Genomic DNA, 17743 nt, shown 5'->3' with positions numbered 1-17743 from the left:
TCCTGGCCACTCATGAAAATTCATCCCTTAGTTACGTTGTTTTGAATTTTATCCATTAGAAATTCTTTGAATGAACGAGAACTTCCTCTTCAAAATGCAAACCCTTTATGGAATTAATCAGTCACTCACAACGATCACGTAATCTCACAAGATTGCTTTCTTTTAAACCTCGACGAGGTCAGGCATTTTGATTGGATGAAACAGGGTCCTTCGGGGGCCTGCACCCAGGAGGCAGTGTTTGTGCAGCGCCGCTGGGAAACCATCGGCAAGTTCTTAAGCCGGAGTGAGAGAGAAGTGTCTGGGAAGTAGGACAGGTGAGAGGGGAGTGAAGACAAATGGTCCTTCTTCAGAACTTCGCTGCGAGCTGGCCCAGCCCTAGGGCCGGGCTCGATGAACTGATGGAGGAAGAGTCGGCCCCACGGGACCTCGGGCATCTGCAGGAAGGGCAGATGCGTGCAAACAAAGGCCACGCTCACCTTCAGAGACTTTTCCCTAGCAGCATCAACGAGCCCTTGGTAGCAAGCACAGCTACCAAGTAGAAGTGTTAAAAATACACTTCCAAGTGTAAAAATACTGAAATACCCAGCATATGGTAAGGGGCCATTCTGTCCTGTGACATGACGTGATAGCTTGAAAAGTAACGGAAACGGAGTAAGTCACCGTGCGGATAGCGCCATAAGGAACACAGTTCTGTTCGCGGCCCTTTTGTCCTGCAAGCCAACTCTGTTACTTGGTCACCTTGGTAGAACATCAGCGATGTCTTCGGGGAAAAGCCCATGAGACTGAGTTGCTCGGTGACAGGGTTTTTTAAGACAACGTAACTTGGCACGTCTCAGTTTTCTGTGATCTTGCACAGAGAAAATGGAAGACTGTGATAAATATTTTTCACAAATGGTGTCGGAAATGGAAACACAGCTGGTGGCAACAGCCTTCCGCTGTTCAGTTGGATGCTGGGCGCCCCGTTTCCTCTGTGAAACAGCCGGTCACACTTCCGGTACAGAGAGTTTTCTAGAATGGACTGATTGTTCTGTGTGCTTCTTCTCTCCAGCCTCTTTCTTCTAGAAACCCCTTCACTGTAGACCAGGTGTCGGCAAGCTTCTGCTGTAAAGGGCCAGGTAGTGAACACACATTTCAGGCTTTGGGGGCCACACCGCCAACGTGTCAACTCTGCTGGCGTGGCGTGAGCACAGCTGTAGACACTCTGAAGGAGTAGGGGCGCCCGAACGCCCATGAAACTATGTGCAAAACATGCCGCGGTGGGATCGGCCCTGGAGCCGTGGTGTGCCGGCCCCTGCCGCAGACTCACTTCCTCACGACGCTCCGTCCAAGCAGCGCCAGCCGCACTGCCCCGCCAGGCTGTGTCCGTCTGTGGGAATCACCGGGGAAGGGAGCATCTCTGCCTCCCTGCACCACGTTCCGGCACCTGCCGACACCTTGCTCTGGGAACCCAAGACTTCTCTGAGGCCGCTGGGTTCTTGAGCACTTAGCATCCTATCGGCTATTCAGTAAAAGTACCAGCACCCTTCTGGATTACAGGTGACCAAATACAGCACTCGCAGTGTTGGTAGACACTGACACACTTCACTGTAGGTGCAGACACACACCTTGGGAAGCTCACTAGTGGTTGAGACATTCCATCTTCTACTTAACACTGGGTGTTGCAGCTCTTTGTTAGTTCTTGATTTCTGCAAATCTCATTGTTTTTCCTTCCAAGTGATGGAAAGTAGGCACATTTTGTAAATCACAGTGTTGATTTAACACTCAGTCTTTTGAAGTCATTAAATCCCCAAATTGTCTATTAACCTAATTGTTCTTCACACAATGGCTTTGTACCTAGAAACTAACACAGAACATTCGATCAGCTTTTAGGACCATTTTACTACTAAATACCTCATGCATTCCGTGGGGTGCATAAATCACACGTGAACTGTTCAAAGAATGATAAGGTAAATATGCACGTAACCACCTTATGTTCTTCCTAAATATAGATTTGAATTATGTCTTCTTCCCTAGTGACACATATGCTATGATGATTGTACTTTTTTACCCTTTTAACCTAACAGTATTGTTGTATTGGCCAGTATCCGTAGATTTCCCGTGTGAAGCATGCTCTTTGCTCCCCATGCTCTCTTCCCCACACCCCCACCTCGGTTCACTGATCTTCTGCCAGAAGCCCGTCCTGTAGAAACTCCTACTGTTCAGACCTGCTGGTGACAAATCCTTGGTTTTTCTTTATATAAAAATGTCTTCATTTTATCCTCATTCTTTTTTTCTATTAAGACTTGATTTTCTTAGGGCAGTTTTAGGCTCACGGCAAAGTTAAGTGTCAGGTGCAGAGAGTTCCCATCCGCCCCCATTCATGCACGGGGTCCCCCATATCAGTGCTCCCCGCCAGACGCAGGTTTGTTACTATTGATGAAGCCACGCCAGCACATCGTAGTAACCCGAAGACCACAGTCCACGTTAGGAGCTGGCCCTGGGTGGTGTAAAATTCGCAGGTTTGGGCAAACGCACAATGACGTGTATCCCCCACTACGGTGTCGCACCGAGTGTTTCCAGCGCCTGAGGCTCCGTGCTCTGCCTTTCCTCCCCCCCCGCCCCTGCCCCGTCTCCCCTGGCCACCACTGATCTTTCTATTGTCTCCATGCTTTCGCCTTTTCTAGAATGCCATCGAGTTGGAGTGTAGCCTTTTCAGATTGGCTTCTTTCACTTAGTAATATGAATTTAAATTTCCTCCTGTCCTTTTATGGCTTGATAGGTCATTTTTTTTAGCGCTGGATAATTTTTTGTTGTCTGGATGCACCATGGTTTATTATTTATGAGTTCACCTGCTAAAGGGACGTCTTGGTCGCTTCCAAGTTTTGGCAGAGGTGGGGAAAGCTGCTATAAATGCCTTCTGTGTGTAGCTTGTTGTGTGGACCTTACCGAGGAGCACGATTCCTGGATCCTGTGGTTTAGTTTGTTTAGCATGTTCATTGCTGTAAGAAATCACCAAACGGTTTTCCAAATGGCCGCACCATTTTGCGTTCCCACCAGCAGTGAATGAGAATTCCCCTTGTCCCCGTCCTCACCAGCGTTTGGTGTTGTCAGTGTCCTGGAGTTTGGCCGTTCTGATGGGTGTGTAGTGGTGTCTCGTTGTCGTTTAAATTTGCGTTTCCCTGATGACATGTAACGGGGAGGATCTTTTCATATGCTTGTTTGCCATTTGTGTATTTTTTCTGGTGAGATGTCCAGGGTTTTGGCCCATTTTTAAAAAATGGGTTATTTTTCTTGCTGTTTAGTTTGAAGAGTTCTTTTTGTATACGTAGGATAACAATCTTTTACAGATGTGTCTTCTGCAAATGTTTTCTCCCAGTCTGTGGCATATCTGCCCAGTCACTTAGCGTTGTCTTTTGCAGAGCAGGAGCTTTTAGTTTTAATGAGTCCAGCTTATCGCTTTTTCTTCACGGATCACGTCTTTGAGGTGGATCTAAGTGGTACCAGCACACCCCAGGTCCCCTAGTTTTCTCCTGTTACCTTCTGGGTGCTTCATAGTTTCACTTTGCGTTTAGGTCTGCGACCCCCTTTTAGTTCATGTTTTTGGAGGATGTAAGATCTGTGACTAGGTCCATGTTCTCGTTTGTTGGGTGTCCAGTCGTCCCGGCCTATTGTTGAAAGAACTGCTTTGCCCCATTGTATTGCCTTTGCCCCTTTGTCAGTGATCAGTTGCTGTGTTTATGTGGGTCTTTCAGAATTCTTGACTCCGTTTCATCATCTCTTTGTTCTTTCACCAAGTACCACGATGTCTTGATTATTGTGGCCTCACAGGGTCCTGGACTTGGGCAATGGCCGTCCTCCAGCTTTGTGTTGGCTCTTCCGGTCTTTTGACCCTGCGTCTACGCTTCAGGATCAGTGTGCTGACGGCCACAAGCTGACCTGCTGGGGTTCTGACTGGGCTGGCATGACCCTGTAGATCAAGTTGGGAAGAACCGACATCTTGACGACATTGAGTCTTCCTATCCATGAACATGGACATTTTCCCACTTATTTATTCTTCTTGATTTCATTCATCACAGTTTTGTAGTTTTTCTTATATAGATGTTGGACATATCTTGTTAGATTTATACTTAAGTATTTTTATTTCATTTTGGGAGTGCTGATAATCTCATTTTTTAAAACAGTGTTACTGGCATATAATTCACATGCCGTTCAGTTTACCCATTTAAAGTGTACAGTTCTGGGGGGGGGCTGTATATTCAAAGATACATGCAGCCATCACCACAGTCATTTTTTAACATTTTCATCACCCAGAAAAGTAGCCCTGAACCCTCCAGCTACCACCCCCAATTCTTCAAAGAAGTTTTTTTTTAAGATTTTATTTACTTATTTTGGAGAGGGGGAGGGAGGGAGAAAGAGAGGGAGAGAAGCATCAATGTGGTTGTGTCTCCTGTGCCCCTCTTTGGGGACCTGGCCTGCAACCCAGGCATGGGCCTGACTGGGAATCGAACTGGCTACCCTTTGGTTTGCACTGAGCCACACCAGCCAGGGCTTCAAGAAGTGTTTGAGGATGCAGAGACTGCACTGGGAATTCTCTTTTCCTGGGCGCATTAAATGTGTTGTTCTACCGGCTCCTGCTTCCACTGTCAGCCTTGCGACTCTTTGAATGTAATCGGTCTCCGGAAACCGGCCAGAGGGGCGGAGTCCCCATTGGCTCCACAGTGTCGCAGTGTCGGCAGACCCTGGGCGTGCTCTCCCCCCACGCTCCAAAAAGCAGGCGAAGCCAGGCTCCAGCCTACCAGGTCCCAGAAGTCTCACCACCCTGCCTGTCTCAGGCCTTCTTTTCACGTAGATTTGGCCTGACAATTCTTTACTCTCTTGCCAGCGTCTTATTACTTTTAAAATATTCTATCTAGCATTCTACATTGTCTTCCGCGAGAGAATCCAGCCTGTCGTATTATGAGGAAGGAAACGAATCAGTTTTATGAATTTGAACAAACTGGCTCAAACAAATAAAGCAGTTTATGAAAACAAATTTTAACATTTCTATGCAATGTTTCTTCTCGGGAATGATCCAGAATGGCGACTATGTGTATATTCAGATATTTAGGAGCTTTAGCGCGTGTACCCAGAATTTCAAGGCGTCTTTTATTGCCCATGTAAGGGCATAAATACGTGCACCTTATGTAAGGCAAGTGCGACTTTTGGAATGAAAATCTACTGCCAATTTTTTCTCAAGGACTTAATGACTAAATTGTAGTCATAGTATAATTCAGTCAAGCTGGGTGGCCTTTTTGAAATCTTTAAAAATATTAAGTAGTTCCACCCTAAAAAAAAGTGCCATGAGATATGAAACAGGCGAAAGCCACACAGGGGCAGCCCCGTCACCAGTGAAAAGGAAGCTGTGGGTGCACAGGGGAGGATTGTCCTGATGGCTGGGAGACCCCGGCCGGCTCTTAGCCACTGGACTACGACAGGACCACCTGCATGGACAGCCCCCGAGGTCCCTGCAGCTCCCAAACTGCCTGAGGGCCAGTGGGACGTGAGCAGGTCTGGCAAGGCGGCTATGAAATTTGCAAGTCCAGCATGAGACAGCAACTTTTAGCTTCCAAACAGGACACCTCACCCTGCCTACACCAAAAACCTTTCCTACGGCAGCAGCTCCAGGCCGCTCATCCAGAGTCTTCTCAGCCACCCAGGCCCCCAGGCTCCCCATTGTGCAGGTGCGCACTCCGCTGCATCTGAAAAGAAATGCAAGCATCCAGGAGATACGAGTGGACCTTTGGGTCTTAGAAAGAACTATGTTGATGGCATTAGGGTATTTTTTTTAACTTTGCAAAAAGATCAGGTGATTTTCTTTCCATTGTTCATGTCAGTATGGATGTAACAGTGCGTTGAGACCGCTTACCGTGCATTTCCTGGCCATGGAAAGGTAATAATACCAGTTTGTGTCTATATGTAGTTCTGTGCATTTCCAAATGTTCGTTCGTCTCTTTCCTTACCGTCAGGTTTAATTGTAATGTGGCCACTCAACTAACTAGTTGGGGGGACCGGAACTCAAAGCCCAATCTCCCGACCTGTTCATTCTAACTGATCTAAAACTATAAACTCTGCTCCTGAGCCTGAATCACACGAACATTGAAAATAAACCAAAAGCTCCTCTGCTCTTATCACCTGATTTAAAGATTCTTTCTAACAATGGATCCTGGACAAGCAATGATCATTTGTCAAACTTCTGAGAGTGAGAAGACGCTGCCTTTTTCGTGAAGGACCTACTTGGTGAAAAGGAAGGAGAGTAGATATGTTCTTTGTGTAGGAAAATGATCCTGCTTACTCCTTTTAGGGATACAGTCAACCCGAGAAAAAGCTCATCGCATAAGGCAAAATGTCCTTGTAACGCTGTGAGGTCCTGTTGCAGCGTGCGGTGGAATCCCAAGAGGCGCTGTGAGCTTCTTTGCTCGTCCTCGGGGGTGGGAATCGGGGTGGTGGCAGGTCCGTCCTTCTCAGCGATGTGGGGCCAATACCACGGGACTGAGGGTTCCGTCTGGGCCGGAACCCGGGATCTTCCCCTTTGGGGAACGAGGAGAATTCCCGGTGCCGGTCTTCCAGTCACCACCCAGCAGGAGAGGGGACGGAGAAGCCAGGACTCGCCGCCCCGCTGGGGAGCAGCCCCTCTCCCGACTGACCGTGGGAATCCTTCAGGGTCATGGTAAGAGGCAGACCCTGTTCCGAAGCGGGTTCTGAGCCAGTGTGGTCTGGCTTTCCTTTCTTTGGCGTTGTTTCCCAGTATTAGATCTTTTTTTTTTTTAACTAAGAACAACTAAAAAATGTATCATATTCCAAATCAAGCCCGCCCTACCACAAAAGCAGAACAAGCCGCCCTCTCACAGGTGCTGTAACTTAAGCAGACGCCGAGGGACCTGGGATGACCCTCTCTGCCTTCTCCTGCTTCTCCTCGTCTCGGGCGCCCACGCCACGCGTCGGCACTTGACTTCAGACGGAGGCAGCCTCCCGCCGCTGAGCGTGCACTTCCGCGGCATCTGCTGCTGTTGCGCTGCCGCGCCCACGCGTCTCTGATGCTGCTCACCGCGTCTGTCACCGCGTTTCTCTGCAGGGCTCGGAGCTCAGTACAACTGCACGCACTTCTCAGACTTGTGGCAGTTAACTGCCGCCGTCCTCAGTTTCCAATGCAAGTGTGAAATCCAGTCTCCTACGTTTGTAATTATGAAACATTTCAGACATCCCCCCAAATGGAGAGAATGCTGTAATGAACCTTCAGAAATCTGTCACCCAGCTTCGCTAATTATCACGATTTCGCAACATTTATTTTGTCTCTTAGCTCCCACTCCTTCTTCCTTTGTTCAGTGGCCTTCTTCTTGTGTGCACTTCTCGGTTTCTGAATCTGTTACTTGCTGTCTTTCGTTACTTTTCAAAATCTGCCGTCAGTACAGCTTCATACATGAATTCTGTCCCAGTCTGCCCCTGTGTCATTTGAGATCCCAGTAACATACATGCACCCGTGTCCTTGTGTGCTTTCCATTTCCTCGCCGCCTCGTGTCTTACAATCGATCATCCTCTTGACCTGCCCTCGCGTTCACCCGTCCTTTCCTTGGCTGTGCCACACGTGATGTTCAAACTGTTAGTGGTTTCGTTTCAGCTTTCTATTTCCCAGTTCTATAATTTTCATTGCTTATTTCTAGTATAATCTTCAACTTTCTACTGAAATTCTTTTTTGTTACGTAAGTCTCAGATGTACTCATCCCAGTCATTTTAAGTGTCTGTCTGAGAACCTTAATACCTAGCACCATGGGGTCTGTTGTGTGGTATTTTCCTCTCGGTTTTCAGGCAGTCCTTGTCTTCTTGCGTTCCTGCGTATAATTTTGTTGAGCGCGGACCTTGGATAGAGAAACCTGAGGAGATAATATGAGGTTCAGGATGATGTTATTTTCCTTTAGGGAGAATCTAACCTTTTGCTCTTGGTCGTCGGGGTAGAGACAGACCCCCTTCATCTGTCCGGGCTAGATTGAACGGCTCCGTCTGTGTGACGGCTGGTCTGCTTCTGGCTTCCCCTCTTCCTAGACTGGGGTTCATTCTGGACCCCAAGGGCTACAGTCATGTTTACGGTGGCTCCTCTCATGCCAGGTAGGCCCTGGGCCTCATGTCTGAGTGTCTGCGTCCCCGTGTCTGTGAGGCTGCGCACACCTGCTCAGCGCCTAGCCCAACGCCTTGCCTTTCCAACAACCAGCAGAGGGGACAGTGGCAACAGACGCAGCGGTCACCTTCCCGAGCTTCTGCGCTTTCCTGTGAACTTGCCTCTCTGAGTCCCTCGCCTCCGTGGGCCTTTGACACCCCTCAAGCAGAAAAAAAAAATTGTTTCTCACCTAACTTTCTTGGTTGGTGTGAAACAAGCTAACTCACCATTACTGGCAGGAGAATGCTGCTGAATAAGTTTAAGTCAAATCCCGAGCATTACACTATTTTATCCACACACACTTCTGTTTGTGCCTCAGAAAAATTGTGGGTGTTTTCTTAGGTAGTCACAACGCAACTTCACGTTCAGATTTCCTAGATTATTTCAGAAGTATCGTTATATTTGTTTTGCTTGAATTAAGATGAGCAAGGTCTATACACTTAGCTGTTGTATCTTTCAAGTCTTTTTTTAATCTAGAGAGTCTCCTCCATTGCCGTCGTTTCCTCTTCACACCGTTGACCTTTCGAAGATCCGGGTCAAGGTCCTGCTGAACTTCCCGTATCTCAGATTTAGCTGGCTGCTTTTATTGTTTCTCGACCATTTGTTATTCCTAGGAAGTGGAATTTAACTTTACGGGCTTCATTAAATTCCGTTTGTCCCTCCCTCCCTCTCTCCCACCCTTCCCTCCTCTTCCTTTGTCCCAAAGGTGCTTCCTAGGTAGCGCCAAATAATCCCTGTTGCGGCATATCTGGTGTCAGGTACTGCCTGGCTGTCCCACCTCGGTGGTGCTGGGACGGATCGTTGGGTTCAGGTGGTAACAACCTAATCCCTCTATTGTAAACTTGTGCAGCATTCTTTCATCTGCTGGTTTTATCCAGTGATGCTTTGTTCCTGGATCAATTATTTTTTCAGCAGTTGCAAAATTATTCTTCTAATTCAGTCACCATCTCACATTTGTCTGTTAATATTCATAAACTAGAGCTGTTTGCTTACTCTGATACACAGTTTCTATAGGCAAGTTAAGTTCTCCTTTTAAATTTATAGTTTTTTTTATATCGGTTCAAAAAAAAGTCCTAAACCAGGGCTGTCACACTCCTTTTTCACCGGGGGCCACGTCAGCCTCGTGGTTGCCTTCAAGGGGCCGAATGTAATTTCAGCTCCTTAGCAGTTAAGGGGGAGTTATGTTTCCACAGCCCTAAAATTATTTCAGCCCTTCGAAGGCAACCGTGAGGCTGATGTGGCCCCCGGTGAAAAGGAGTGTGACAGCCCTGTCCTAAACAATACGTGGTTTCCTACCCCATGAAGGCCCAAGCCCCTCTCTGTAACGAAGCAGTGTGATCGGTAATTGCGTCACATAGGACACCTCAGGGAGGCCAACAGCCTGGGTCCTGCCATGGCGTGTTGCCTTCTCTGCATCCTTTGAACTTGAGACATTCCAGGTCCCTGACTCTGTGCCTCCTGGTAAAGCATGGCAGCGAGAGCTCGGTGCTCCTGGGTCTGAGTGCGTGTGCCGCTGTCCTCTGCTGGTTTACTAATCACATCCGTTCCGTGTGCTGGTTCAGGGCAACACCGAAGGCCAGCTTCCCACGGGGCCCAGCACCGGGAGCATGCGGTCGCGGGCTCTGAGCCTGTGAGGGGGCGATGCCACACCCCCGCAGGGAGAGCACCTTGACTGCTGAGCTCGGTGTTACCTGGGTCACCTGTGGTCTCTGTGGCAGCGTTTCGGCTTCTGCCTCGGAGTCGGCTCTGACTCTGCTCCACCCCAGCCGGCCTCCAGGTGCCACTAAATCAGCCTCAGACCCTTGCTTTCTGTCCCTGTTACCCCCATCCTGCCGTAAGGTCTCTTTTCCAATCTTCTTGTTTTCTGTGCTGATGAAACACTCTCGATGCCCTTCAGTGGTGCCTTTCAGTAGTGCCCAGCTGCCTACGAGCCGAAGTTCAAACTCCCTAGCTTCGCATTCATGTCTCTGTGCCACTGGGCCTCAAACTCATCTCCTCTCCGCTCCCCTCCTCTGCCCCACACACGTGTCCAGGCAGCCCTTGCCCCTTCCAGGCTGAGCCGGCTCTGCCACTCTACGAAACCGCGCCTCTCATGGCGCCCCTCCCTGCTTCTGGGGCACCTGCTGTGGGCACCATGTCTGGCAGCCCTCTGGATCACGCCTCTCCATGTCTCGCTTTAACTTGCCTCGTGTCTGCAGCGAGACTGTCTGCTCACGAAGGGCAGGGACTCACCCTGACCGCTCCGAGTCCCCTTCCAGCAGTGGGCACGGAACCTGTCATCCCGGAGGTACGCCATCCCCTCACCTTTCTCGTCTCGCCGCCTGTGCTAGTCCTCACCATCCTCACCATCCTCACACACCCTTGACATCTCGCCTGATTCAGGCTCTTGGCTGGCCTTGATGTTGGATAGTCGTGTGATCGAAGACAACTTGCAGTCCCTCCTGCCTCTTTGTCACTGTCTCACACAGTCAAGGTGATGAACGCCCCGCCCCAGGTGGGGACCTTCCCTCAGCCAGAGTGAGCTTCTCCAGTTGTGCCTGGGCTGCTGTTCCAGCAAGGGATCGCAGTTCTTACCCCACACGTCAGCCGGGACGTGCCAGGCCCAACCCAGGCAGACACACAGCCCACACCCTGCCGGCGCTCCGAGACTGCTCTGTACGGATCCCGTGGAAGGCTGCCACAGGCCCTCCCTCCTCATCCTCTCCTGAGCTACGGTCTCTTCGTATTTTTTTCATGCCTTGAAGCAGCCACAGCGGGCCGTCACCACACAGTTACGCGCCCGCTCTGCCGTCCCAGAACCAGCTGCTGGCCCACAGGGCGGACCTCCACTCAGTGGGGTGATTATCAATGTAAAGTTACTTTTGGCCTTTACTTTAATTATGCCGCATTTATAGCAATACAATCAAGTCTCAAACCCAGGTGTGCTTTTCAAGGAAATGTCCAGGGCAATCACCTCCCAACAACGGCGTCCTGCACTCAGGCCTTTTGTCTGGGGATCTCCGGATCATTTCCACGCAGTGGGTAATGCTGTCCGTCTGGGAGGGCCGGGCTGCACCGACTGATCTCCTGGCAGACGCAGCGGGAGGAGAATTCCAGGACCCAGGTGTCTCCTTTGTTACCCCCGTCCCTTTCCAGTTCTTTAACAGAAGACTGGCCCAGCCTCCATTGATTGAAATACCTCCTTCTCACATACTGCTTTCCACCTCTTAAAGGGCACGGATGAAATGTTTCTGTATCACGTTTCACGGGAGGAGGGTTGAGGCGCAGGGAGAGGAAACGGTTTGCAGACACGTGCGCACTCGCTGGAGAACGCTGCGTCTCCTCGGCCTCGTCTCTGTGTGCAGGGGAGTGGCAGCGCGGGCCTGTGGGTTCGTGCAGGAAAACCTATGCGAGGAGTGTGTGGGCCCTCCCCAGGGCGGGCCCTCCCCGGGCCGTGACTCCGGGGTGTTGTCGCTGCTGTCCACGGGCAGGCACGTGCGGTCCCCTGTAGAGCAAGGTCCCCTGTGGAGCGCACCCCTGCTTGTGCGGGCAGTTGGGAAGCCCAGCCCTCTCCCCACTCAGCCAGGCCGTCCCCGACCCTCGGGCGCCAGCCCAAGGCCTGTTTCCCTCCTGCAGGAGGCGCTCGCTGGTCCAACCAACCATCCCTCACCTCTCCCCCTTCATAACGCCGGTGTCATTCTCTCGGTTCAGTTCCGCGCACCGGAATCCAGCATCCCCCTGCACTAAGGGAGGCCTCTGGTGGGCACCAAGTCAGTGCTCTGCTTTGTAGTATTTTTAAACCATAGTATGTGTGTTTGCCTCGCATCTAATGGGATTATGGGGCCCGAGGGAAGACACACCCCCACACACTGTGGTGTGTCCCCAGCTCCGGGATCGGCCCTGCGTACAGAGCAGGGGCCCAGCAGTGCTCTCTGCGAGCAGCGGACGTGGGACACAAGAGGCCGCACTGCACACTTCTGTCGAATCTGACACAGCGAGTCCTCGTTGAATCAAACTGCAGTAACGTCGGGTCTGAACCACAGCCCCACACGGTCATTCTTCGGTCCACTGCAGCACCCTCACCTGGGAAAGAGCTCACATGTGTCTTGCCACCCTCCCACATGCAGGTCATCGTGGCAAACACAGAAACTGTAGCCCAGCAGGTGGTAAAATGAACATCCAAGGGCCCGTGGGGAAGGTGGACAGTGGGGAGCTCCACAGCTGCCGTTCGAGGGCTTTCTGTTGGAAGGGGGGTGGGCACGAGTCTGGGAGGGGCCCGTGAGCGCTCCTGTGCCTTTACTCCTCAGGTGTGTGCAGGGAGGCCCCTCTGTCCGCGGCCGCCCTGGGTGCCGGCACTTCAGGGAGAGCCCGGAGGATGAGTTAGCCCCTGGTCGTGCCCGCCTCCCCAGTGTAAATGCGGAGTCCAGACTGGTTTCTCCCTCTGGCGTGCGTTAGAGGGGCATTCCCTACAGTCGGTTTTCCGAATGCAGAGGCATGCTGGGAGCAGGAGACGGTGCCGAGCCTGCCCGCTCAGGATCGCTCAGGATCGCACACTCCCTCTCTGGAGCTCATTCGCAGGCACGGCCCGTGTGGCCTCTGACCCCGTGGTCTCCTGGCGGAAGGCTGGCTGCGAGGGGCGGAGCCACTGACACCATCTGCCGTTCGGTTTCTTCCAGGATCTTCTTCCCGGGAAGCCACCCGGTCAGAGGTGTGCAGGTGATGAAGGTCGGCAAGTTACAGTTGCACCAAGGCATGTTCCCCCAGGCCATGAAGAACCTGAGACTGGTGAGTGGGCCGCCCTCGCGTCGTCCTGCCCGGGGTACCCCTCCCCGACTGTGGCCGGCCCCTGTGGTCAGCTCTGAAAACAGCTGACTTGTGATGTTTGCTGGTGGCTGTGATATAAACCAGCTCATCACGGCCCACACTCACCCTTCCTGTTCCTGCCGGCCTGGAAAGTACCAATATTTTTGGATCATAAGACGCACCTAGGTGTTAGAGGAGGAAAATGGGGGGGGGAATTGAAGCAAAAACTGTGGTAAAATATTTAATAAGTAACATAATATTTCACTAATGTAAATGTAAACAGAACTCCACAGCAGCATTAACAACCATTATTCCTCCCAAATTGGAGGGGGGTCTTAGAGCCCGAAGAATACGGTGTATTAGTGCTTGCCCACACGTGATCTGACCCGGCACCCAGGACAGAGTTCAGCCGCTGAGGTCCAAGGGCCGGGCATTTCCATTCCCATCTGGAAATCGAAGGGGCCGAGGCCTGGAGACACGGAAGAGCTTGTCTGCAGTCAGACTGGGGCAGAGCCGGGTCTGGCTGGTTCCACTTGATTCCACGTGTGTCGATCTAAATGCTTCTGAGTAGGAGCCCGTGTTGGCTGTACAGTTAGTGGGGGAGACCGGCCTGCGCCCACGTCACTAGGTCCAGGCTGGAGTCCCAGCTCTGTTCTCTCCCTCCAGGCTGGCCCAGTTAAACGGACGGGGCCCCCGGTGAGCCTCCGTGTGCAGAAGGCCCCTCTGGCCTCCTGAGCTCCCGATGCCAGCGCAGAGGAGGGATCGGAGGAGATCTGCCCTTCTTGGGCTCCCCGTGTGGGCGTTAGTGCAGCCGCTGTATGAAGCTCTCGAAGGGGCACCCAACACCCGCAGCGGCAGAGCGCACCCGCAGGGGCCCAGACAGACAGCTAGACACTCCTTACGGGAGAAACGTGGGTGGGCGGGCGGTGCTCGCCGGCACCAGCCCTTCGCGTACACTCCACTCCCACTCACTTCCTTCGGTCCTTCTTGTGGGGCTGCCTCGCCTCCTCCAGAAGCATCCTTTGGGCGGCAGCGTAGCGTCTCCTCCTCCCCCTGGTACCACAGATACGCCCAGACGTGGGCCCTGGTAGCTGCCAGAGGGGAGGTCTTGGAGCGTCTGCCGTGAGGACCGGGGCTAAGGCACGGCCCGGCCCCGGACTTCCTGTTTGGCTCTGGAGAAGTCTCCCTTGCTTGGGAGTGCAAGTGCGTGTCTCCGGCAGTGCTGTGTGATGGAAAGAGCGCTCGGATGTACTGGTTTCGTGAGCTGAGGTGTCTTTTAATCCCTTTGAATGTCGTTTCCTTACTTTAAAAACGGGGAGAATCCCTACTCCACAGGGCTGTTTTAAGCAGTATGTGAGGCTGTGAGAGTGTTTTTTCCCAAGTCCCAACCGTCTGGGGACTCTGCAGGGTTACTGTCTTACAGGGGCCCTTGTCACAATCACTCCCACCCGCCTGGTCCCTTGAGCACTGGGTGTGGGTCGGGGCTCTGCTGTGGCCCCCCTTCTGAGCGATTAGGCTATGTAACCACTCCAGGGTGAGTGGGAACCCTCAAGGGACCCTCGCTTGCGTACATGTGGCTTCTTCTCGGGGTCCACCGGACACAGACACACCCGCCCCGGATGCGGCAGGGTTCTAGCAAAGCTGTCCTTGAGTGAATGGACTTTAATGCATAGAGGACTCTGAAAGCCCCGCCTTGGCTGAGACTTTTCCTGCCGGATGTAGTTAATGGGCCCGAGCTCCTCAGGGCCTTTGGTGACCCCCGGCTGGCAGAGGTGCGGCCCAAGCACACCCACCTCCTCACGAGCCCACAGGGCCTGTGGGTCGGGAAGCGCCCGGTTTGCCTCTGCGGGAAGCCACCCTGCCCGCGGTTTCTCGGCGCTCCGGTGACCCGAGAGAGGAGGAAGGGAAGGTGCATTCCTTGCCTTTTGAGAAACGAATTTCTCTTTAGACTGGCACCCTGAGATGTTCTTTCTTGTCTTAGAAACTTGGGAAATAATGGGATGAAGCGGCTGAATGAGGGCTTCAAGGCCGAGTCCGGAACGGAGATCAGAGAAGCTCCAGGATCAGACACTGGTCACAGATCCAGTTGGGCCCCAGCCTCCCCCGGAGCGGAGTCCACTCAGGCTGGCTCTGACTCGGTTTGGGGTTCCCCTCCGCTGCGCTCGGCTGACACCCTTGCAACCGCTGCCCCCGACTGTCCCGGGGTCCCTTCCCAGTGCCTTCCTTCCGCTTGCTCCCTCTCCAATCCACTTTCCTCTTCTTTCCGTCTGTTCTCAGGAATTTTGCTAGGCGCTCACTTGACTTCTTGGCCCCCGAGGGCAAGTGTCTGTGGCAGGGCTGCCCTGTCAGGAGCCCGTTGCTGCTCCGTGAGCTCTGCCCGCTGCGCCGCCCTCGCTCTGCACCAGGCTCGTGGTTTTGTTAGCTGACGTTGGTTGGAAAAGGTCCGACTTCTTGCCCTCTGATGACCGTTCCTGAGTTTCTTAGAGCGCGCTGTCATGGCTGTATTCATCTTCTTTGTGTGTTGTGGAAGCATTTTACGTGTTGAGGACCTTTTGTGTTTTTCCTGGGCCCAAACAGGAGCACAGGCCACGGTTCAGGACATCACACTCCACCTTTTGGCACAGTTAGTAGCTAACCCCGCATGCGCAGGGCAGTCTCAGAGTATAACCCTGCTGGTCTCTATGGCCTCCAGCCTGCACCCCAAATTCCGGCCCCTCGAGTGGCTGGTTTAGAGCAGCAGTTTTGCCGTTCCCATTTCTTAATCTGCTACAGTGGCTCCTAACCTCTTTGGCCATGTTGTTGTTTAGGATTCTGATGAAAACCACTGACTCACCAGAGAAAAATGTGTGTTTGTGGTAGGGAAGGGGGGCTTGGGGACCACCTGAGGCCTCTCCCTGGACTCTTAAGTGCCACAGCCCCTAGATTCCAGAGCCCTCCCCTCGATGTGCAGCATCACCGTAGGGGGCAGGGGGAAGGGCAGGCAGAAGTGAGGTGTCGTATTGTCACTAACGCCTTCAGAGCAGTGTTCCGAAGTCCCTGGCTCTGACACTTACGGATGTTCCCTACCGACCCCCAGATTACAGAATATTCATTTCAAGGGAATGTTTCTGAACTGAAAACAAAAGAGAGAAAGAGAAGATACGTAAGAGAGAGATCAGTAAAATGAAAGTGACTAAGTGACAGGAAAAGAAACAAGCAGAGATTTACCTGCCAGTAAGTGTAAGCCCAGCAGTGACTAGGAGCCAGGCGGGGAACCCAGACAGATACCTTTCACCTGGCAGAAACACGGTACCATCCCCCCGTTCTCCTGCTGGAGCAACAGCAGAAGGAGCCAACTAAAGCTGAAGGTCTGAATAAAGTTCAGAATCTCATGGAGTGCTCTCACTGAGAATGTTCCTGAAAGTCACTCACAATTATGAACCAGGAAGAGCTCAACTTTAAGGGAAAGAAAAGCATCAATATATACCAAGTAACAGAGACATTAGAATTATCTGATAAGATTCTAAAGCAGCCTTCATAAAATGTTTTAATGAGCAAGTACAAACACCCTCAAAACAAAGGAAAAAAGTAAAGTCTCAGCAAAGAAATAGAAGACAGAAAAACAAATAGAAATTTAACAATTGATAAATGTAATTACCAAATAAACAAACTGGAGCTTAAAAACAGAATAGAGAAAACAGAAGAATGCCTCATGAACTTGAAGATAGAGGAATAGGAAAACTCCCTAATGACAATATAGAATATGAGTAAAGAAGGACAAAACTGAACAGAGTTTTAGGACCAATAACAGAAGAGGTAACATTGGAGTCCCAGAAGAAGAGAAACGGGATGGGGTAGAAAAAGAATTTGGAGAATTACGATGGAGGCATCCGAATTGGAAAGGAAGAAGTGGAATGACCTCTGTTCCCAGATGGTATAATCTTCTCTGTACAAACACCTAAAGATCACACACACACACACCACACACACACACAAAACAATTAAAACTAATAAACAAATCCTGCAAAGTAGCGGGATATAAAATCAACGTGTGAAAAGTCCATTGCATTTCTGTCTGCTGACAGTGAACAATCAGGAAGGAAATTAAGGGAACTGTTTCAATTTACATAGCGTCTAACAGAATAAAACACATAAAATTGACTTCACCAAGGAAATGAAAGAACTGTAGACTAACAACTATAAAATGCTGAAAAAAATTAAAGGAGAGAGAAATAGAGAGAGTAACATCCGTGTTCGTGTTTGGAAGACTTCACGTGTCAAGACGTCAGCACTACCCGCAGCAATCAACAGCTCGTGTACAATCTCTATGAAAATCCCAATGATTTTTTTCAGAAACAGAAAAACCCATAATAAAATTTATGTGAAACCTCAAGGGACTCCCATAGCTAAACAAATCTCAAAAAAGAAGAAGAATGTTGAAAGACTCCGGCTTCCTGACTTCAAAATTTACTACAGATCTCCAGCAACCAAAGCAGTGTGGTGGTAGCATAAAGACAGCCATAGAGAGTAATGAAATAGCACGGAGAGCCCGGAAATAAACCTCCCACATATGGTGGGATCATTTTCAACAAGGCCCTATTCACAATTAACAAAAGGTGGAGACAGCTCAAATGCCCACGTATGAATGAATGGATAAACAAACTGTGGTTTGCATGTGTGTGTATATATATATATATGTATATTAAGGCTGAATAAACATTATTCGGCCTTAAAAAGGAAAGAAATCCTGATAACATGCTACAACATGGGTGAACATGTGCTAAATGAAATAAGCCAGATACGAAAGGACAAATT

The 17743-nt window shown here is 50.9% G+C and overlaps 1 protein-coding gene across 1 annotated transcript in view; it reads left to right on the top strand.

Moving 5' to 3' along the window:
• Positions 1–17743, top strand: part of SMYD3 (SET and MYND domain containing 3) — a 446130-nt gene that overhangs the window by 421234 nt on the left and 7153 nt on the right. Inside the window, exon 11 of the mRNA XM_028531246.2 lies at positions 12823–12931. Within this exon, the coding sequence (XP_028387047.1) occupies positions 12823–12931 (109 nt within the window). The remainder of the gene's footprint in view (positions 1–12822; positions 12932–17743) is intronic.

The sequence above is a fragment of the Phyllostomus discolor genome, chromosome 15 (genome assembly GCF_004126475.2).
Source record: "Phyllostomus discolor isolate MPI-MPIP mPhyDis1 chromosome 15, mPhyDis1.pri.v3, whole genome shotgun sequence".
In the NCBI taxonomy this organism is placed as follows: Eukaryota; Metazoa; Chordata; class Mammalia; order Chiroptera; family Phyllostomidae; genus Phyllostomus; species Phyllostomus discolor.
This window is presented reverse-complemented; position numbering and strand designations above follow the sequence as displayed.